The sequence below is a fragment of the Cyprinodon variegatus genome, unplaced genomic scaffold, assembly GCF_000732505.1.
Source record: "Cyprinodon variegatus isolate N-32 unplaced genomic scaffold, C_variegatus-1.0 Scaffold89, whole genome shotgun sequence".
In the NCBI taxonomy this organism is placed as follows: Eukaryota; Metazoa; Chordata; class Actinopteri; order Cyprinodontiformes; family Cyprinodontidae; genus Cyprinodon; species Cyprinodon variegatus.
The window spans coordinates 540,302-562,150 of NW_015150542.1; the positions used below are offsets into that span (position 1 = coordinate 540,302).

The following is a 21,849-nucleotide window of genomic DNA, read 5'->3' on the forward strand; positions in this document are numbered from 1 at the left end:
ATCTGACTAAATTATAAATGTGTTTCATTTCTCATGGGCTATGTTCCCACTGCAGCCTGAAACAACCCAAATCCCAACCCCAATTTTTTTTTTTTTTTGCCCATATGCAACCTGTATCTGATCTATTCATGACGGTCTGACCAACAAAGATCCGATTTTTTTCAAATGCGACCCAGGCCACTTGACTATGTGTCCTGAACCCGATACATATCTGATATTCTCAAATGCGACCTGCATCTGAACGGCCAGTTCAAATTCATCCAACCTGAACGTCATTATTACTTAACAAAGGTCCGTATTCTTCATTTTGCGACACAAAAGCAGGTAGAAAGACAACCATGGTAATTGATAATTTGGAGAAAAGAAAGATGTATTGTTAATGAATTGGCTCTCACTGGAAAAAATAATGAAAGATCTCTAGATGCACTTAAGCACTATCACCCTTCATTGCATCATTGCATCCTCTACTGTGCATGCAGGACAGTTAAGTTGTATAAATGCAGTTCACACGGGAGATCAAATAGAAGTCGCATATATTTGGAAATTTGTACAACCACGCAATCGAATTTCACAAAAAAAAAAAAAAACGTAATTCAGCTTTAAGGCCTGCATTGTGAATGTATCTTTAGTCGTGAAGCTAGGCAAGATTTCCAGGGAGAATCCTTTCCCTCCAAGTTTGGCTTTGACAGCTAGCTGGAAACTAACAGCAGAATGAAAGCACTGATGTACTTTGTAGCTCAGCCATATCATGATAACTAAGCAGGTATTTTTTTGTTCTTGTTTGACATATTCCTGAAAATTTAGTTTGGATTAAAAAAAAAAGACATTTTACTCAGACCTTGTGTTCTCCCCTTTCCTCTCAGGAATCATGGGATATGGTCGGCATTGCTCACCACATAATTTAAGATATACTGCCCTCTGAAGACACTGGAGGGAAATGCATATGATATACTGCCTTTAACAATGCTTTCAAGATAACAGTTTGTGCCAACATTTTCTTCTATTCGACAAAATCAATTACGTCAAACATCGTAGTCCTATAGCAGCTTAAACATTTGTCTGGAATAACATTCTTAGGAAGAAGGTTTTTTACTTTTTTCAATAGATGCAGGATAGTAGTTCTCCAAGACTTGACTTCAGCATCCCTGATATAAAGGTACCAGCAGTAGGATATATTAGATGCCATGTCTATCTTGCAACCAGCATCATCTTTCAGAATGAAGGCACTAGACAGGGGTATCTCTATAATAAATGAATGTGTACAAGAATATAACAGTTTGGGATGCATACCGCATTGTGCAAGAATAAAGATTAAGACACAACAAGAGGGCCAGTCGGACATATATCCTAAATATCTGATTGTGAAGTTGTGAAATTTAAACTTCCTAAGCACGAAGATGTTATAAAAATTAGTTTGTTTTGAACATTTCCTGCATTGAAAGAAATTCTTCTTTGTACTAAATCTGAAATAGTTGGAGAGCCTTTTAATCTTCACATTTTTCCAACGTTTTGCAAAGAAATATATGGTTTGTGGGTCGAGAGAAAAGAAAAAAAGGTATAAGAGTAAAAAGATTCAGAGTAATGTTCCTTTAACTGGCCACTAATCCATAGCTGCAAACACAGAGCTCTGATGGAAACAGCAGCGTCTGTCCCTGTGATGTTAATGTCAATTTTATGACGATGGTCGACTCCTCTGCCTGTCAGTTTAGACCTTCCTCTCCTGCTTCCTGCACCATCTGTCATTGCTAATAGTCTGTGTGATTAAACTGAAGGACAGCTCGCAGGTACTGATATTCACACACAAACACCTCTCAGGCTTTTGTTTATTACCTCTCCATCACCTGGGGACGTTCACCTCCACATCCACACATCTTCTGCATACTGGAAGCTGGTTTGTGGTGTTATTGCTGCTGATGTTCGAGGTGAATTTTCTCCCACCGGTGCCTTGTTATTAGATATGATATGAATAATGTATAAACGAGATGAATGGATCCTTCAGTGGCATGTGTCAATGTTGGCTTTAACAGCAGCTGCGTGTTGACAGGCTGCTTTTTGTAAAGTCCCTTGTTCTTCTGAGACTCAATGAAATAGCAAGTCATTTCTGTGGCTCTGTGTGTTACCTTGGTCACTCAATAAAGTAAGAACCTGAACTTTTGTAAATGAAATTAAATACAGTCACCTCATCATACTGACCATTTAAAAGTTATATATCCAGGTGGTATCATTAGGTTTAGGAGTACTTTCTATAGCTGCATTTGATGCTTCTATCCAAGAAACAGTCACTTTTTATTTTGCTTTGGTATTGACTCTTTATCCTGCATGATGGAAGCGAGAAAGTATGAATTGTTGCTGCAACAGAATCAGTATCAGTCCATCAATAAATGGAAGGCAAGTCAGGCATGTTAAAGAGCCTGTTATCGGATTCGGATGCTTGGAACACGGGGAGGAAAATTGGGGGGAAGGGGTGACAGGTCGGAGTACTAATGGGCAGGCGGAAGAGGACATGAATCAGAGGTTCCTTGCAGCAGCAATCACACTGCAGGATTTTCCCAGAAACTGTCAGACACTGCCCCAATTTTGTTATTCGTGGACTACTTTTTGAAGTGGGAGTGTGATCTGTCACACTGAATGAGCACTAATCACAGATTAAAGCTCACAAATAGACATTTTCTAACAAAAGGGAACATTTTCGATCAGATGGATGATGCACTGAGCCTTGTGTAGTTTATAATGTTACCAAACGCCTTCTTTATGGCCCCCCATAGGGAAGAGGCACAACCAAACAGAAATGGCCAGGGGTGCTTTCTATAGTAGAGACAACATCATTACTCATTGTTTGGGCTGCAATAGTTCAGCTAATAGCTTTGCTATTGAAAAACAAAGGGCAAAAAACCTGAATTATTGGGACAGAAGTCCTTTCTATCAAATATAGGTTTTACAAAAACAATATTTCTATTAATATCCCTGTCCAAAAAAGAATATGCAGCCAAGAATCATTGAACCACTTTCTATGGGTACTTTCTATGGGATAAAAAATATGTTGCTCAAAAATATAACACTGTCGAAAAGAGAGACGTAGGTCTCCACCCATAATCAATTACATTACTACATAATGGTGTGAAAGTTCTTCACAGCATAGGAACTGGAGTATATTTGGAAGTTCTGATTAACCTTCTTTGGGTCCAGATCCAGACCAGATTAACTGCTTTGTAAATCTTTGTCATATAATTAGGATGTCCAAAGGATTATAAAGGTGAAAGTCGAATTTTGTCTCAGTTGTTTAATGAAGCAACAGGGGATCATCTCCCTTCCTGTAATGGACCGCCTTGTTGGGATTTCTGCTCCTACACCTGAACTTTATGACACCATCATGAAACACATTTGCAATGCAGGCTGACCAATCACAGCAGAGCTGGCTGTTTGTTATTGACTTTAAATTACACTGATGCTACATCAAAGCTTAATGAACTCTTATCAGTGTCTATACTTGTTGGGTTGTCAGATTTTTGTCTTAAATACCCCTAAATGCATCTGCTTTCCCTGTTTCTAAATCTATTTTTAATCTATGGACTTTCCAGGTTGTAACGGCTGCTCCTCAGAAGTTTAAGATCGACATTCTTCCGGTTGATGATGGAACGCCACGGATCGTCACCAATTTGGGACTGCAGTGGCTGGAATACATGGAAAACAAGGTACAGTACAATGCAGGCCGTTCTAAGAATGCAAGTTAGAAAATAAGTTTCTCATTAAACAAATGCATTTTTTTCTCTTTTATTGTCTGTTAGATGTGGAGAAAATGTACTATTCTAAAACTTTAAATCCTCCACTTGCAGGTGTTTTTTTTTAACATAGTAAAGCAAATTATGCAACATTATGTTGTTTATTTGAACACTGTAGAAATGGCATTTTGTGAAATTATGTGCTCTGCTTGCACTGCTGCTAATTACATCCTCTGTGTTTTATCACTTAAGCAAATTATGAAAGTGTTAAACCTCTGATTCCTCTCAGCGGTTGCAGAGCAGAAAGCAAAGCCTGTTAGCGAATATTTGTGCGGTCATGAGGTGTTTTTTCAGCTGCTGCTCACGCAAACACTTGAGCTTGTTGTCATTCAAGCGTGAAACTTTTATTTAGAGTGTAAATAGTAATTTGCTTAAACTAACCAAATTAAATTTTGCTCTTCTCTGGTGTGCTGTTTTTTTGTTTTATAAAAGGTGTTGTTCATTAAAGGTAAAGCACAAACTTGCATAAGATTTTTTTCGGCATCATCCTGCAGAACAGCCTGTTTCTTTATATATATATATTTCTACAATGCTTTTCACAGTTTGAATGCTTTTAATAAGATATCTGACATAAAATTCACACCAGATGTTGTGCCTAGTAATTCATATAGAAAAGGATGTAAGTTACTCCAATCGTGTAACGGCACACCAATAGGCCCATAAGTAACATTATCTGGGTGGGCCCTATATGATGCACAACACCCCATTCCCTTACCAACAGTCTAATGAACTATACACAGTTATTAGCATAGTAATTAAAAGTACCACTCTTTGCTTTGCTTTTGGTGTCATGTTTAAGCGGTTCACCATCATGTTAAAATCTGCCATGTCTTGGGGTATAAATAAGGTCCGGTCAGTCAACCTAGTATCAGGTGGGTTTAAGAGGAATTTTTCGCACCATTACATCTGCAAAGATACGTCCTAGTCCACAATTGCGAAGGGGTCCACAAGGTGTCAGTGACGCAACTGCTGTCTCTGCTTTACCGATATGTACGGCATTGAGTTTGTCCACAGTTTAAGTTATGGTATTGTTAAAATAAATTATAACACCAGGAGAAATAGTGAACACACTTACAGAAAAGTTTTACATATTTTGTGTAGAAGCTGCTTTTGGCAATGACGACTTCAGAAACTCTCCTGTTCTAACAACCTTATTATATAAATTGGTTAAGAAATTATTTTAACCCATTGTTCTAACCACATCATGTGTGAATTTTGCAAGCCTTTTTCTTTTTCTTTAGGGAGTTTTCATAGCTGACATGTTTACCCCTGAGTTCAGACCAAACTAGCTGCATCCAGAAACATCGTCCAATCAGTCATGGTTCCAAACAAACTCTAGAGTAGTTTGTTTTTGGTGTTTATATGATTCAACCTTGATCCTATATTGCTATTAGGTAAATACTGCACGGTTGAGCCAAACATCTATTGCCAAGTATGTGTAGCATTATAGGATGCAGTAGATGCATGAAACTTATTAACAAAGGCTGTGTGTCTTTGTTTAAAGCATATGGATGCTTGTCCTAAATCCCTTTGGAATAGTTTCCTGATGATTTACATGAAGCAGAACCCAGGCTTTCCATTTAACATTTTGTATTTCGTGCCTTGAAATATCGCATACAATTTAAAAAAACCTCCCTCAATTAAAAAAAAAAAGTTGTAATGCTCGCTTGAAGTGGTACAAAACAGGAGATGGAAACACTTTTTTCAAATCAGCTCTGACGTAGCAAACTTTTATCCCTGTTACTGCTGTCGCCATCTTCATGGATGTTCTTTTTATGTGCGTAAACATGGTTGGAAGCAACGTCGTCATTGCAAGCTGACATAACCTGAGAACAGCTTTTAGATCATTTGATTACCAGTTTTCTACAAGTTAACAAACTCATGAATGGAAAATAAACAAACTATAGGTGTGAAAACTTTTATTTTCTTTCTCTGAAACCAACTAAATGTTTCCTTGGCTATTTTGAAATCCATTCTCACTTCTTTTTTTAGATTGAGTCCAGACTAACTCGTACATTTCTCCAGTATCCCTTCAATTATATGAAGTCTGCCAAGAACAACACCTGACAACCCAATTATACCACCAGGAAAGTTTCCTTTTAGGATGCTGTCTTTGTGATGATACGGAGAAGCTTTTTTTGCCTATATTAATGTGTGTTCATCTTTCTCCTCATCATTGGTGTCCTCACCATTTTCTACAATTTCCTTTCTGTAGCAAACTTTAAACAATCACTTTAATCAAATGGATTTTCTTCAGGTGTGGAGTGGACATATCGACTTTTGCTACATTCACACCGGACGTGCTTTGAGCAGCAAAAAAGCGTTCATTTTTTAAGCTTGTACACATTAAGGCAGGACGCGCGTGAAATACATTTTTGGTGCTCCAGAAGCACCTTCAGTAAAGTGTGCACAGATGATGCTTCTGTGTTCAATGGCAGAGAGTGGCGTTGCTATATTTGCTGTGATATGCTGGTAAAAAGTAATTTTAATGTATTTTTAAGTGAGAAAGACCACTTCAAAACATCTTTATTTAGCTGTCTGCGCTGCTCAGATGTTCACATACTTGCTGTGCACTGTCACTGGGAATCCCTAGAAGCAGGTGGGGGTTTTCTGCTACTGTTCGTTGTGGCTGGAAGTAGATGTTAGCGTTTTTCAGGTATGTGGTACAAACTGCAGCCACCTGAATAATAAAAGCAAACATACTTTGCTGGCAGGTTTCAACATTTTAAGTTAATTTAAGCGTTAATAAACAGCTTCAGAGGAGTTATTACAGCACTCTGCATCAGCAGCGCTGTTTGTCCACCTGCCGGCTCCCAGATCAGCTTCTGTAATTGGTTGATGTGGTCAAAAGTTCAGTGTTTCAAACTCCAGCAGCTGCTGCTCTCACAGCGCATCGCGCGTCAGATGCTCAGAAGCTCATGAGGCGCTGCTTCGGCTGCTCAGATGCCTCACGATGCACTGCTTCTGCTGCTGGAGATGCGCTGCAGGACCTTTAGATGCACCTTGATGCGCGGCAACCATAGACTTGGCATGACAAGCTACTTTTGCTAATTCAATTGGATGCGGTGTGAACCTACAATATAACTTTTTGTTTTCCTGAGAAAAACTTTTTATAGCTCTGAGCAAGTCCTCCTTTGCTCCTGGATAAATCTTTTGACTATTCCATGAAGTCGCTCATCAGAGAGAGTACAAGGAGCATCTGGTTGATAAAGAAATTCTGGATCATGAATGATTATGATGGCTACGTGTTCAGAAATTACACTTCATCCATTGCCTTATGTATGTTTCACAAAAACCTTTTTAAATATCTTTGCCTTTCTCCGTGTGTGTAATAAATTGCTGATAATGAACATTTTTATAGGCCATCAGTTAATAATCTTTTGATTTTGGACAAAGCACTAGCAGGAATACTTTCTAAAACTTCACAATTAGATACCCATGATTGATGCGCCTCCAATTTGTAACTCATAGCTTCACAAATGTTCCTGATGGAGCCTATTTTATGTTCAAAGGCCACCAATCTAATTACAAAGAAGGAGCTGCTGACGAGGGATCCAGACACTGACGACGGACAGCTGGTGTATGAAATCACGGCGGAGCCGAAGCACGGATTCCTGGAGAGCAAGCTCAAACCTGGAAACCCTGTCACTACGTTCACACAAGGTAAGAAGTTTGCTCTACATCTTTACTTCTAGCCTCTTCCACTTGGATCTCAATCGACAACAATTAATTCCTCCTATTTTCTCTCAAATCCTTCCTTCAAAAATTGTTCTGTACAAATACAGTCACTGTTTGTATGTTTAAGAAGCTGAAACAATGTCCTCATATTGTCTCTCCAATTATTAATCCAACAATTTAAAATACTTGTATTTTTTGTAAGTTTTAATGTTTTAATTATAGCAGCAAAATATAATATACTATGTAATATATATTTTGTGTTTTTTAACATGAAAAACACCCATCCAGAGGATACTGAGATTCGATCTTTTTAGACCGTCACTTTCTTAAACAAAATGAGTAGGATATTAATTGACCTCATCATGGTTAGTCCTGACACATCAGGGTTATAATAATAATAATAATAATTGAACTTTATTGATCTCACATTGGAGAAATTTACCTCTGCATTTAACCCATCCCCTTGAGGAGCAGTGGGCTGCCATCGTGGGGCGCCCAGGGAGCAATCATTTGAATTGATTTGGTTCAGTTTCATGTGTTTCTACTGCCCCCTCTGTCCATTCTAATTAATGAGAGTTAAATCAGCCTCTGTTTGTGTTGTACAGTATAGTAACATCCTTATACTTTACCATCATGTACTGTGGGATTTGTTATGTGTAAAGTACAGATCTCAGGATTTTTCCTTCGTTTACCACTCACAGCTTTTTGAGATGCTCCTCTGCCGTGTCTCACCTAAAGGTTCCCTTGTTTATCTAGTTAATTAGCACTTTTGATTCTGCAGGGTTTTCATTTGGAGTCTGTTTTTATCATGTTCACCTTCTGGCTGCTGCTTGGAATCAGTGTCAGGCAGCTTTTGTGAGATGTTGATCCTTCAGGCTGGAGAGGGACTGCAAACAGTCCTTTTAATGTGTTAGGTGTTCAGTTTGGGGTACAGAAATGCAATTTTCCTAATGATAAGAAATATTTAATGAGTAAGTTTTCCCCCCGGACTAAAATAAAATGTTTCCACACTGCTGTATATATTTCTGTGCCTCTGCCTCTTGTTTGGCTTTTGGTTGCCCTGGGCATCTCTATTTGCCTTTACTCAAAGTCTTACATTTTCTCCATCCTCTTCTGGGAGGTATTGGAGAGCGAAAAATATCAGCTAGTGATGATTTTTCTAATTTGAACTCTAAAGTAATGGAAAACAGCCAGGGGAGGCATAATGTAAAATGATGAATTTAGAGGAAAGGCAATCTTCACAAAGGATTTTGTTTTTAACATGTCATCCTCCTCAAAATGGAGCGTTAAATAACCAAAACCTGCCAATTTCCTTAGAGGAAATGAAATTGCTACTTTTAGAGCTTTTTGGCAAAATTTGAGTCACGATTTGAAAATTAGGCAGCAACAATCTTTTCTTTTTCATCATTGGCTTTGTAAAAACCGTAAGTACTCAAATCACCACTCAAAGTTAAGATCTCGGTTTTTATTCATAATTTTCTTTTGTTTTTTCCAAAAATACCCTAATTGGCTCTGCTTTATAGTGAAGAATGAAATCCTAAATTTGGCAGTTTCATTTGTTTTCCTGCTGTAAAAGCGACACTGTTATACTTTTCTAGTTAATTCTGATAATTATGTTTATATTTTGCTGAAATCTAAACTGAAGCCATTTACAGGAAAGACCTGATAGTGTTGCCAAATGCACAAAAGTTCACAGCATTGTCACCTCAGTGTCCAGGAATTTCACAAAGCCCTGACAGCAAAATTTACTTGCCCAGAATCTAATAGACAGACAATCAGTGATAATAACACTGTAAATATTGAAATCTAATTTAGTCTATTTTTCTTGAAAAAAAGTGTTTCCCTTCTTTTGAGCAAATAAGTTAAAAAAAATTGCCATTGAAATAAGATATTAACATTTAAAATAAGAAAAGACTGACTCCATTCCCTTATTTCAATTTAACAATATTTATTTGCCCTCTTTTAAGGCCATAACTATTCATTACATTGGCAGATGATCTCATTTACCTGTTAAGATTAAGATATAACATACCGATTTTGCTCATTTTCAGATAATGTTTTTGCAGTGAAAATAGTAACAAATTACTCCAATAGGTGGGGTACCAGGGCATCCTTCACAGTCAAACAGCACAGTGGAATTCAAGGGACCTGAACCCCCAACAGGGACCTGTCTTATCCCCACGGCTGAATTGTAACATCTTCTAGAGCCATAGACCAGGAACCCATATTTTCTATATGAAACACCACATTTGTGTTTTGAAAGGGTGATCTTTTCATTTTTATCTTCAATTTGATCCATTATTCCTGTGCTACCAATTATTTAGTTTTTAGCAAGATAAAAAAACAAAATTTATATTTAGAAGTGTTAGATAATTTTTAGTTGTTTTAAGACTGAGGTCTTCAACAAGGGGTCCACGACCCCTAGAGGGTCCACAGAGGTACTGTGGGTCGCAAAGGTTTTGTTTGATTTTTCTAACTTTTTTTTATATTCCCCCTGCAATTTTTTCCAATAATTGAAATTTATTTAAATACTCATTAACATGAATTCAAAACACTGTAGTAAACAGATAAATGGAGGCAGAAGATGTCTTTCAGTCATCAATCCACACATTCAGCGACTTACAGGAGCTCTTTCAAGCTGGGAACCGTTTCATTCACAACACCTGTCCCATCAACCAGGAATCAGAAATACTTTAATAATCCCAAGGAGAAATTCCTTTTGTTACATTACTCCATGTATAATAGAGTGACTATTGGAACAGTTTGATGAACACATTTCATACAATATATATAATTAGGGGGTCACCGCTCCATCTCGCCTTCATTTTGGGGATCCTTGGCCTGGAAAATGTTGAAGATCCCTGTTTTAAGACATAATTTAAACCACTTGCTTTGAATACCATTTTCTGTGGGATTGAGTTTTTTTTTTCTTGATTTTAAACACCCATTTTTGCAGCGTAGGTACAAAACTACGGTTGACTTTGGCTTGTAATGTGCTTTATGAATAAATAGAAAACGATAATTTTGACATGCTGCCTTTAAAAGGAAGCAATTCAGGTATCTAAATGTCATGTACAGGAATGATCTGAAGATATAGGAGATGAATAGATACAGTAGAGAGGTCTTGGTTTTATCTGCAGTAATAAGAGCCACTCAGCCTTGGGCTGTTTCGGTAGAAATAAAAAAGTGCTGAACTAGTAGATATCACTACTTTACCAATTTATTTTTAAAGCACCTTAAAAGAGCAACAAGGCCAAACAAACTACTGCACAACTAGAGGACACAATAAGTACATAAAACAGCAAAAGTGAGAAAAGAAGCCAAAAGCACAATGAGGTCCCAAACTGACAGAGTAATTGACCATGGCGTCAAAGCGCAAGGACTTAATAACAGCGAGAGAAGGAGTCTGCCTCATATAATCCCTCATATCTGATGGATGGAGTTCATAAGTCCATCAGGTCACCTGACCTTAGGCAACACTCTAATTACTACAGCAGAAATAGCTGATGAGATATCTTACAAGTAAAGTTTTAAAATGTAATCAGAAGTTACCTAGAAGACAGGGTATGAAGTCCAGAACTAGAAAAATATGGTCTGTTTGATACATTTCTTAGTTTATTGGTCCATCTAGCTTCTAGCCGTTACCCATGGCTATAAGAAAAGGATGACGGCTCAAAATACAAAACCTTAAACACAATCAAAAATGTTTAAATTAAAAGTCCATGTCTGATTTCTCAACCCAAGGATGATTCAGGATTTCAACCAGATAAAGTCCCCCCCCAAATTCTATGAAACTCGTCATCTATTCAAGATTTTGTCTTTAAGGCACTCCCATCACATGTTCAACTTTAAAATAATCCCAAACTGGAATTTTCCCATCTTTAATCCTTCTAGCTGATATCAACCTGGGTCTGATCCGCTACGTGCTGCATCAGGAAAACATCCAGGAGACCATGGATAACTTCAAATTCCTGGTCAAAGACAGCAAACCAAATGTGGTCAGCGACAACGTCTTTCATATTCAGTGGTCTCTGATCAGCTTTGAGCACAAGAGGTCTGTATCATTAAAGCTTTTTAACAGACCGTGCACCACTTCCATTTTTACACCTTTAAAATGAAAAATAATGTTGCACTACTCCTATTCCCCTCAGTTACAACGTGAGCGAAAAGGGAGGGACTGTAGCTGTCACTGTGAAGCGAACCGGTAACCTCAATCAGTACTCCATCGTCCTCTGTCGCACTGAGCAAGGCAGCGCTGTTTCCACCAGCAGCACTGGGACTCACCCTGGCCAGCAGGACTACGTTGAATATGCTGGACAGGTACCTTTTCCATAGGAAGCCTACCTGGACATTTTTACGTACACCATCTAGCAATAAACTTTCATCTTCTTGGTTCCCTAGGTCCAGTTCGACGAGCGCGAGGACTCCAAGGTATGCACCATAGTGATCAACGACGACAAGGTGTTTGAAGGGATCGAAAGCTTCAACGTGGAGCTGAGCATGCCTGTGTATGCGCTGCTGGGTGAAAACACACGCGCTGTGGTCAACATCAACGACACGGAGGACGAGCCGACTCTGCAGTTTGACAAGAAGACGTACCACATCAATGAAAGCACTGGCTTCTTCAGCGCCCCCATCGAGAGGAAAGGTACCAGATCATCAGTTAAACTATTTACACAGTTCTTGTACATTCCTGGCTAAATCAGCTGAGCCACCACATTGGAGTTTTTTATTTGTTCTTATTTTTCTGACTGGTCAGAATTGTCTGTCCTGAGTATTTCTTCAAAATGTGTAGGTATATTCTGATGTTTGCAGATGATATTCTGATCTATGGTGATAGTAGAGGATTAGATACAGAGACAGAGCTTTAAGAAGGAAGAAAAAGACGAAAAGCTCAGGGAAAGGTCCAGAATATAGTGAAAGAACATATGCAGTGTGTTTGGTTGGACAATGCCTTGCTGCCAAAAACTTTGTCCACAACTTAAAGTAAATAATACCTACATAAAAGCACCAAGCTACCTATTCCTTCCCAAATATTTTAAGCCTTTTAAAATAATGTCTAAATAGGAAATAAATCTTTTTTTACAGCAATTGATGTTTACAGTGGGTCCATTTCCCATGTGACATTGAGGTTATGTGGTATTCAAGTTCCAGCTCAAAAAAAATGATTGATGATGGCAAAACTAGTCGACATAAGTGATAAATCTGGCTTTAATAGTCTAATAATATTCATTAAATCAAAAATGATTTTATAATATGCCATTTTTTTTTTTAAGTTTTAAAAATCCTAACCCATTAAACAACAGACTTTTTTGCTCACCGCTGCATGTTTTAGGGTGACTAGATCTAAAAAAACAAATAAACTGTCTCTGCTTTTAACCCATCTCCAGTGGTTAGCGGTGGGCTGCCATTGTGCAGCGCCTGGGGAGCAGCATTGGGGTTAAGGGTCTTGCTCAGGGAGCCAGAGTGGCAGTATGTGGGAGTGGGGCTTGAACTCAGAATCTCTGCGATCCAAGCACAATGCCCTAGCCACTAGGCCACCACTCCCTTAACTGAAGAGCATAAAGTGACAATAGCCGAGGATTAAGATGCACCGTGAGGCTTTGCTACAATAACAAAAGCACCGTTACTGATGGGTATCTGAAGAGAAAACGTAGTCAGTTACAGAAAAAATTATTTTCAAAGGTTTTTTTAATGCATCTGAAAGCAAAATTAGTTTTTTTATCTGTTGCATTTATGGCTAATAAACAGTTATTCTAAATGTTTAGCTCCAAATATGTCTGCTCAGTTTTCCAAACTCAAAGAAAACCGTTTATAGATCAAGTAATTAACATTCCCGTAAAAGAGCAGTTTATCAAAATAAAAACCTTTTTTTGTATGGATTAAACTACAGTACTGTTTGGATAATTATCATTGGTGATGTTTGAAGTTTATTACACCTTAATATTAGCTGTGTGTTGCGTATAAGAAATGATGTTTTCCCCAGAAGTTTATCTAATTAGGACAGTTCCTCTGTCCGGATATACAGTTATAATTTTCATTCTGTATGTGGCAAATATTTGGGAATGGAATGAGAGCGGCGTACTTCAGCTAAGAACAAAGAGTAATAAGAGTAATATTTTGATAAGGCTGGAGCCATGGATGTCTCCTCGTCTGCAAGCGTGTATGATGTAACGATGTGATGATGTGGCAGACTGAAGAATAAAATGCTTCTCTACCTGGTTCTCAGGGCCACTTCCCCTGGGGTTAGCGCTACCTTCTATAACTCTAAGCAACTTCTCTGATCTTAGTAAGATTACAATTTCTATCAAAATCTGTTGTCATGTCTCGTGGTTACTTAATACATATAAGTTATGAAGTGTTATTTAAAAAGTTTGTCCAGAGTGATTTCTTTTCAGGAAAAAGAACCTGAGAGAGAAAACTTCAAGGTGTAAACACAGAGCAAAAAAATTTTTTAAAAATTTGAAAAAGTTCTGTTTTATTCTCCCTGCCTCTATTTATATGTCAAAAGGCAGATATAATATATATACATGATTGTTTTGATTGATCCTGGTACAAATTCTGTAGGCGCCACCGTGGGCATCTGATTAAAATGCAGGCATGATGAACAGGTCCAGAGTATTTATTAAAGTTGTATCTTGAATTGTAACATTGAAGTTTTAGAAGTTGTGATTTGGTTTATGAACACACAACGTCCAAACGGCACAAAGGTCCACAGAACACAAGGGGTCCTTTCACCTCTCTGTCTCTCCGTCCGTCTCTCCATCTGTCTCTCCGGGTTGCACGCCCAGGACGCATGGACAGCCAGCAAGAGGCTACCTGCTCATATAAAAGGTTCCTCGTACTTCACAACAATGACCTATTTGACCATTTTGGTAATGCAATAAAATATTGATTTAGAGTGTATTATAATTCTTTATAAATTTAACTTTTAAAACTAACTCCAGGGTTTTAAAATCCAATAACCTCTTATTTGTACTTGATTGTAAACACATCTTCTTCTTTATATTTTCTTTTCTGTTAAATATATAGGTCTTTTTTCTAAATATCTTCCAATTGAGCAACCCTTTGATCCCAAAGTATTACTGAAATTAGTGGACACTTTCAGTGGAGCCTAATGAGTTTTATAGTAAAATATATGTTTTTAATTTTTAAAGCCCCATTTCCCAAATGCCCTGGGAGAGATGACAGGATGTGAGCACATGGAGAAATTCTGTTTTGAAAAGCAAAACAAACAGGAACACATGGTTTCAACAACATATCAAAACTTTTGATGGGTTCAACACTATCTAACAACACATCAGGGGGTGGTGTTGGTGACCTGTGGACCTCTGGCGCATGTCTTCCCCCTCTGTGTCAACCTTATTTACTGTCAGTAAACCATTAAAACAAAGGCTACTATTGCTAAAAAAAAAATAAAAATCTGCACATCATCCAAAGCAAATAAATTATTGGTGAACTGATTGATTAAAACTTGGCAGGGCCCCTGAATATGGAGGCCCTTCACACTGTGGTAACCAGCATCCTTCTGTGTGCTGCAGCGTGTTAGGGAGGCAGTCTAAGGTTATTAGACATTAGAAGGAGACAGAGAAGGAAACGCTAGCTTAGTGCTTTGCTCTTTATAAATGGGCGGGACGAGGGCCCCCAGAAACAAGCAGTTACGAATGATGGACGATGACAGAAGCCCACCTTACAGCGTTCTGACCAGAACAGCAGCTTTAGCAGCTTATTCTCATTTTACTCCATAACTGAGCGGTTGAACGTTGTTGTTGCTCCCAGGCTGATTTGACTTTTAACCATATATATATATATATATATATATATATATATATAGTCCGCTTTAAAATATCATTTTATTATTTCTTTATGTGGAAGATTCTCTGTGTGCTACTGGATGTGATTTCCATTCAAAGGTTTCTAGTGTCTCCCGAGCCGACCAGGCATAGGCTAATTAAACCACTACTCAGGGGCCCCAGTCTATCAGGGGCCCTCGCATATATGCTTGAATTTTAGGGCAGATCAGAGATATATGTTTTTTATTTGTCTAATGAAAATGAGAGTACTACAAAATCATTTTGAGCTTTCAAAACAGATAATTTAAAGATTTGAAACAGCTTGAATTGAAAATCTAATATTTAAACGAACTGGTAAGTTAAATTTGAAAGTGTTTGGTGGTTATGTTCAGATAGCTGTATACTCATTCTTCCCTTTTTTTATTTTATGTTTGTTTATGTATAAACCTTTTGGCTCATTTTGAGCTATCAGAGTTTCCTTTTTATATCCTGTTATTCTATATATTTAGCTTTTTAGTGACATGAATATTTAGGTTTGTTTTCATTCTAAAGGCAGCATTTTATACTTATGTTTCTTATGTTAAAGTACACATTGTATTTTGTGGGACGTTTTAATGCAAAAGTTTATTGTAAAACTAAATTGAAAATTATTATCAAATATTGGAAAAAAATAAATCCACTATTATTTCTTAAAGGTAAAGAATCAGAGCTTATGTCTGTACTCTCCATCTGCCACCTCCCTTTCATTCAGGCGACTCCTCCAGCACCGTGTCTGCTCTCTGCTACACCGTGGCCAAATCTGCTAAGGGCAGCAGCCTCCACGCTCTGGAGTCCGGCTCCGACTACAAGAGCCGTGGAATGAGCAGCGACAGCCGCGTCATCTTTGGCCCCGGCGTCAGCATGTCCACCTGTGACGTTAAGCTCATCGACGACAGCGAGTACGAGCTCTCAGAGGAGTTTGAGCTGGTGCTGTCGGATGCTTCTGACAATGCCCGCTTGGGAGACGTGTCGTCAGCCAAGGTTGTTATCGACGGGCCCAACGATGCATCGACTGTGACGCTTGGAAATGCGACCTTTACCTTCAGCGAAGATGTTGGTATGAGCCGCATTCTTACATCCCAATTAATAAATAATCACATAATCTAACACAAAAACCAAAGAAAGGAAACAATGTCAATTCAGATGGCATGTTTCCCTAACTTTGCTGGGGTTTCTGCTGTCCAGGAACCATAGAGATACCCGTGTGGCGTCAGGGAAGCGACCTGACTTCTGTGACGTCCGTTTGGTGTGCTACCAGACCTTCAGACCCCCCCTCAGCCAGTCCAGGCGTTGATTACATCCCCAGCTCCAAGAAGGTGGAGTTCAAACCTGGAAAAACCGAGGAGGTACCAAGAGAGACGACTCTTTGTATTATTCTTGGTAGTGTCCATGTAGTACTGATGATTTAATTCTTTATAGGGCACTCAATGAAATACTTTGAAAATCAAAAATTCAGACCAATAGTGTTATTTAAATCCAGGACAAGACCTTATTACCTTTATAATATTAAAAAAATATGGATATTTTGATGGCAAAAATGATGTCAATGTAATAATAAGAAACGCCAACCTGTCCGAACAAAAGTGTTTCTATAAAAAATTCATGAAAACCACTCAAAAACAGATTTTTTTGGTACAACATCACAGTGGCATCAATACCTACATTTTTTTTAGTTTATAAACCTAAATATAATTGTTAACTATGCTTATTAGCTTTTTAACTTTTTTTCTTACTTGTTAACTTGTGCTTACAACTTAATTTACAGTAGGTAATATATCATTTAAGGGCTCATCTAATTGGTCAAAAGCCAAAATAAGATGTATAGCCATTAACAGTATCTTTGCTGGATGGCTGGAGATCTTGTGCTTCTAGATCTCACTGAGGAGAGGGGGGGGACTCCATGTGTAAGGGGTATGCAGGTGATCAAAAATGGCAACTTGCCCTATAAAGGGTTAACGGGGCATCTTGAAGGGTTTTGATGCATTGCCAAACTGTATCAATACTGTGTTGATACTGTCTCATGGAACACTGACACCTGCTGGACCTTTAAAGACACTACAGGCAGCTTATTTTACAGACTAAACTGAATTGATTTGATGACCTAGTGCAAGAATATCATTAAAGGTTATATTGTATTATTTCATATTTATGTTTAAATTGAAAATAGCCTTGTTACTTTTAGATGGAACCAATAAATGATGTAAACATATATAATACAATGAAAAATTACAGGAAAATGTGAATGAGAATGCTTGTGGATTAGATGTCACGATTTGTATGGAGGTTGATTGAGGACCCAAATGCAGAGACCAGGAAGCTGAGATGAAACATGTAGATTTAATGAGTAAATGAGGCAAAATACAAAGAAACAATGACCAGTAAACATCAAGGGAAATGCATGGGAGGGAGCCAGAGATGAGGAAGCAACAAACAACAAGGAAGCAGCACTGAGTGACTGCAGAGGTGGAATATATGAGGGGAACAGAACAAAGGATGGACTAATGAGCTCAATAAGGAGCAGGTAGGAGTGGAACTAACTATAAGGACGCAGAGGGGAAAGGAAACAAGCACAAGGAGGCAACAGAGAGTAACCAGACTGCTTGAATATAATGGAAAATAAACCAAAGATCGACTAAATAGAATAATTGACTGAAAAATATAAACTACTGTTGCGCCGATCCCATTCTTTGGCCCTGATACCAATATCTGACTGTGCAGTATTGGCCGATACCGATACCATCTGTTTGAAATTGATGTGTGTATATATAGGGAGAACTGCAAACTACTTGGATGTAAAATAATTGCCATCATGGCTTTGTCAAGCTGCTTCCTACCTTTGTGAAGCAGGAAAAAGACAAATACAAAGTGAATCCAGTAGAACTTTTTGTTGCCTACCTGGAATGGGGGACAATAGTTGAATAAACTTTTGGCTCTCAAAATGGTATCGGTGCCCTATTTGTTGGTACTCGCCGATACCGATACCACCATTTTAGTGCTGTATAGGGGCACTGCCCAATACTGGTATCGGTATCAGTGCAACACTACTAAAAACTCAGAGTCCCAAAAGGGGAAAACCATAAACACTAGGTTTTTAAATCATAATTTTAAAACAATAAGTACAGCAAAAACTGCAAGAAAACTAAGAGTCCATTTGAAATTAACTTTAATTCAGATAAGCTGAGTGATAACTCAGAGGAAAAGTATTACACAACGAGAAAAAAAAAAAAAAAAAGCAATGGCTGAAACGTTCCTATTCCTTTTAGGCTGCTCCAAAATTTTGATAATTTAAATGATAAACCGCAAAAGATGGGATATTTTTTAGCAGATGCATCATGTTGACAGATACCTTTTTAAACACAGTTTAGTTAGTCAGTTAGAAACAACTCCTGTATCGTTCACATGACTTTCTTGAAACGACATGTGCACTGATGCAGCATCTTGCTCTATGGACTCGACGCATGCGCCGCCATATCGGTGTTGCTGGACCCATCACATGTAGGCTTGTTAAAATCACAATCATCCATTAAAACAGCAGATATTGCAATTAGATGTAATTTTCTTAGAGATGTATGCAGTGACCTGCATGCTTTTTACGATCTTGTAATCAGTTCACATCCGTTTCCAACAGAGAAGAAATAAAAATCCAGGATGCTGAGGGACTTGGAAATAAAGCAACAACTGAAAATGTTGCATTTTTGTTCATTTCACTTTACCAGCAAGCAGTCAGAGGAATAATCAGCCTCATGTTGTGGTGAGGCTATGACTGACCTTCAGAGAAGAAAACACTCACAGAAGCTTTAACAGGAGTTATCTCCATCTCAACAACAGAAAAATCACTTAAAAGGCTATCAGATTAATGAAGAATACAATTGAATTTAACTCTAGCTTAAATTATATTATCTCATGCTTAAAGGTGAAATTACCCTTCAGAATCATTTTCTTTCCTTTATTTTTGTGGAGCAAGGGATCACTGGAGTTGAGTAGATTATAATAATCTGTCTTTCTGTCCCGGTTCCTTGGCTTAAATCCTATAGAAATGCAAAGGGATGAGCTAAAGGGAAGGGATGAGATGCAGGGATCTGGACAATGAGGAATTATCCTTCTCTCTATGATCTTAAATCGTAATAAATTGGCAAACCTTCCTTTGTTTTTTTTTTTTTGTTTTTTTTTTTTAGACCTGCAGTTTGACCATCATGGATGACATTCAGAATCCATCCATCGAAGGACCCGAGTCGTTTGTTATCTTCCTCAGTTCTCCACAGGGGGCAGTCCTGCAGGAACCCTATGAGGCCAATATTGTCATCACTGACACCTTCCAGGACAGTATGTACCTGAACCAAGGCTCTAGATTTACATAAGTTAAAGCCAGTTTAGAAGCACTTCTCTGAAGCTCATCTTCTTCTTTTGTCTCAGTTCCTACCATGCAGTTTGAGAAAACCTCCTATACTGTTAAGGAGAAGGACACGGTACTTCACCTCCCAGTCATCCGGACTGGAGACCTTTCCTTCAAGTCATCAGTGCGGTGTTTCACTCGAACCATGTCTGCCATGGTGATGGATGACTTTGTGGAAAGAAGGAACGCTGATGAATCCCAGATCACTTTCCTCAAAGGCGAGAAGGTAATATGCTGACCCAAACTGTCAAAAACAAAACAATGTTTGGTGTATTGGTGAACTTACGTCTTTGTTGGTTTATCAGGTGAAGAACTGCACAGTTCACATCAACGACGACTCTGTTTTTGAGCCTGAGGAGGAATTCCAGCTGCATCTTGGTACACCGCAGGGTGACCATTGGAGCGGTGCGATGGTTGGAGTTAATGACATTGTGACAGTCACCATAACCAATGATGAAGATGGTAAGTTGACCCTGAATATTTGACAAACTATTACCTGCAGCTGGTGTAAACCCACTGTGGAAAACTCCCAAATGTGTAGAAAAAAGCTGGACATGCTGTAGAGATCACATCCTTCAGCAAATCAGCTTTATTCATATGAACCTTTTTCAAATTTCAAGTGACACAAATGATTTTACAGTAAGAAAAGTATAAAACAAAGAAAAATGAAAGATGCTGAGCAAGAGCTCTAGAAACGTACATAAAGAGCAAAACTAAAAAGCATCAGAAGGGATTTTGAAGAACTGGTGCTGGGATAAAGACAATGGCGTAACTATCGGTAAGCAGAGACTGCAGTTACTTAGGGGCCCCCAACAATTTAAGGGCCCCGTCACTGACACCTGGTTGGTCCACTACGCAATTGTGGACTAGGATGTCTATTTGCAGATGTAATGGTGCGAAAAATTCCTATTTCACCCACCTGGTGCTAATCTGTCTGACCGGACCTTATTTATACCCCAACACATTCCAGATTTCAACATGATGGTGAGCCGTTTAAACAGGACACCAATTGCAAAGCAGAGAGTGGTATTTTTAATTACTTTGCTAATAACTGTGTATAGTTAGTTAGACAGTTGGTAATGGGTGTTGTACTTCATATGGGGCCCACCCAGATAATGTTGCTTATGGGCCTATTGTTGAGTCGTTACGCCATTGGATAAAGAACCACTCTTCCAAGTCCCAGGTCATGGTTCTAGACTGTAAAAAACTTTCAGTTGCAGTAATGCAGATACTGCTTCATTCCATTAAGGTGAAGAGAGAGTGAACTGGAAGGAGAGGTTCCTGATAAACTGATCAGTGCCCTTAGGTTTTTATTTTATATGATCTTTATTTATTTAATCTTTATTTAACAGAAAACCATAAGCCATTGAGCAGACGGATGCTAACTGGGGGAAAATAGACAAAAATGTTTATAAAGCAATGTATAACTTGTGCATGTTGGGATAAATCTGTGCATTTAAAAGTCTTTTAGATTCATGGATTTCCAAGTGTTTTGCTAAATTATTGAGTGAGAACTAAATTAATAGATTTTCTTGGGTTGCTTCTCTACTCCAAGGATATAACTGCTAAATTTTCTATGTTTAAACTTGAGTTGTTCTTGTTCTTTAGTTCTAACAATGTTTTCAACCAACAGACACATTAATCCTGTTGAACATCAGCTGATTCTATTGATTGTCTTCTTCTGTCCCCCCCAGCTCCCACCATTGAGTTTGAACAGGCTTCCTACCAGGTCAGAGAACCTCCTGGTCCAGACGGTGTTGAGGCGCTCAACATCAAGGTGAATCGCCGTGGAGACCTAGACAGAACCTCCAAGATCCGCTGCAGCACCAGGGACGGATCGGCCCAGTCTGGAGTGGATTATAATCCCAAGAGTCAGGTCCTAAAATTCACCCCAGGTCAGTGGAGAGAACCTCTGGTCCACTTTCCAGTGTGGGACTTCACAGGGGTTAGACTGTCTCTTCTTGTTTTTAAGGCATGGACCACATCATGTTCAAGGTAGAGATCCTGTCTAATGAAGACAGAGAGTGGCATGAATCCTTCTCCCTGGTTCTTGGTCCTGATGATCCGGTGGAGGCTGTGCTCGGTGAGATCACCACGGCAACAGTGACTATCCTGGATCAGGAGGCTGCAGGCAGTCTCATCCTCCCGGCACCACCGATAGTAAGAA

At 38.6% G+C, this 21,849-nt stretch overlaps 1 protein-coding gene across 1 annotated transcript in view; it reads left to right on the forward strand.

The window, feature by feature from the left end:
* Window positions 1–21,849, forward strand: part of fras1 (Fraser extracellular matrix complex subunit 1) — a 352,266-nt gene that overhangs the window by 318,683 nt on the left and 11,734 nt on the right. Inside the window, exons 49-60 of the mRNA XM_015373599.1 lie at window positions 3,579–3,692; window positions 7,292–7,442; window positions 11,352–11,511; window positions 11,609–11,777; window positions 11,859–12,105; window positions 16,002–16,346; window positions 16,475–16,635; window positions 19,465–19,612; window positions 19,703–19,908; window positions 19,988–20,144; window positions 21,377–21,577; window positions 21,655–21,842. Of these exons, the coding sequence (XP_015229085.1) occupies window positions 3,579–3,692; window positions 7,292–7,442; window positions 11,352–11,511; window positions 11,609–11,777; window positions 11,859–12,105; window positions 16,002–16,346; window positions 16,475–16,635; window positions 19,465–19,612; window positions 19,703–19,908; window positions 19,988–20,144; window positions 21,377–21,577; window positions 21,655–21,842 (2,247 nt within the window). The remainder of the gene's footprint in view (window positions 1–3,578; window positions 3,693–7,291; window positions 7,443–11,351; window positions 11,512–11,608; window positions 11,778–11,858; window positions 12,106–16,001; window positions 16,347–16,474; window positions 16,636–19,464; window positions 19,613–19,702; window positions 19,909–19,987; window positions 20,145–21,376; window positions 21,578–21,654; window positions 21,843–21,849) is intronic.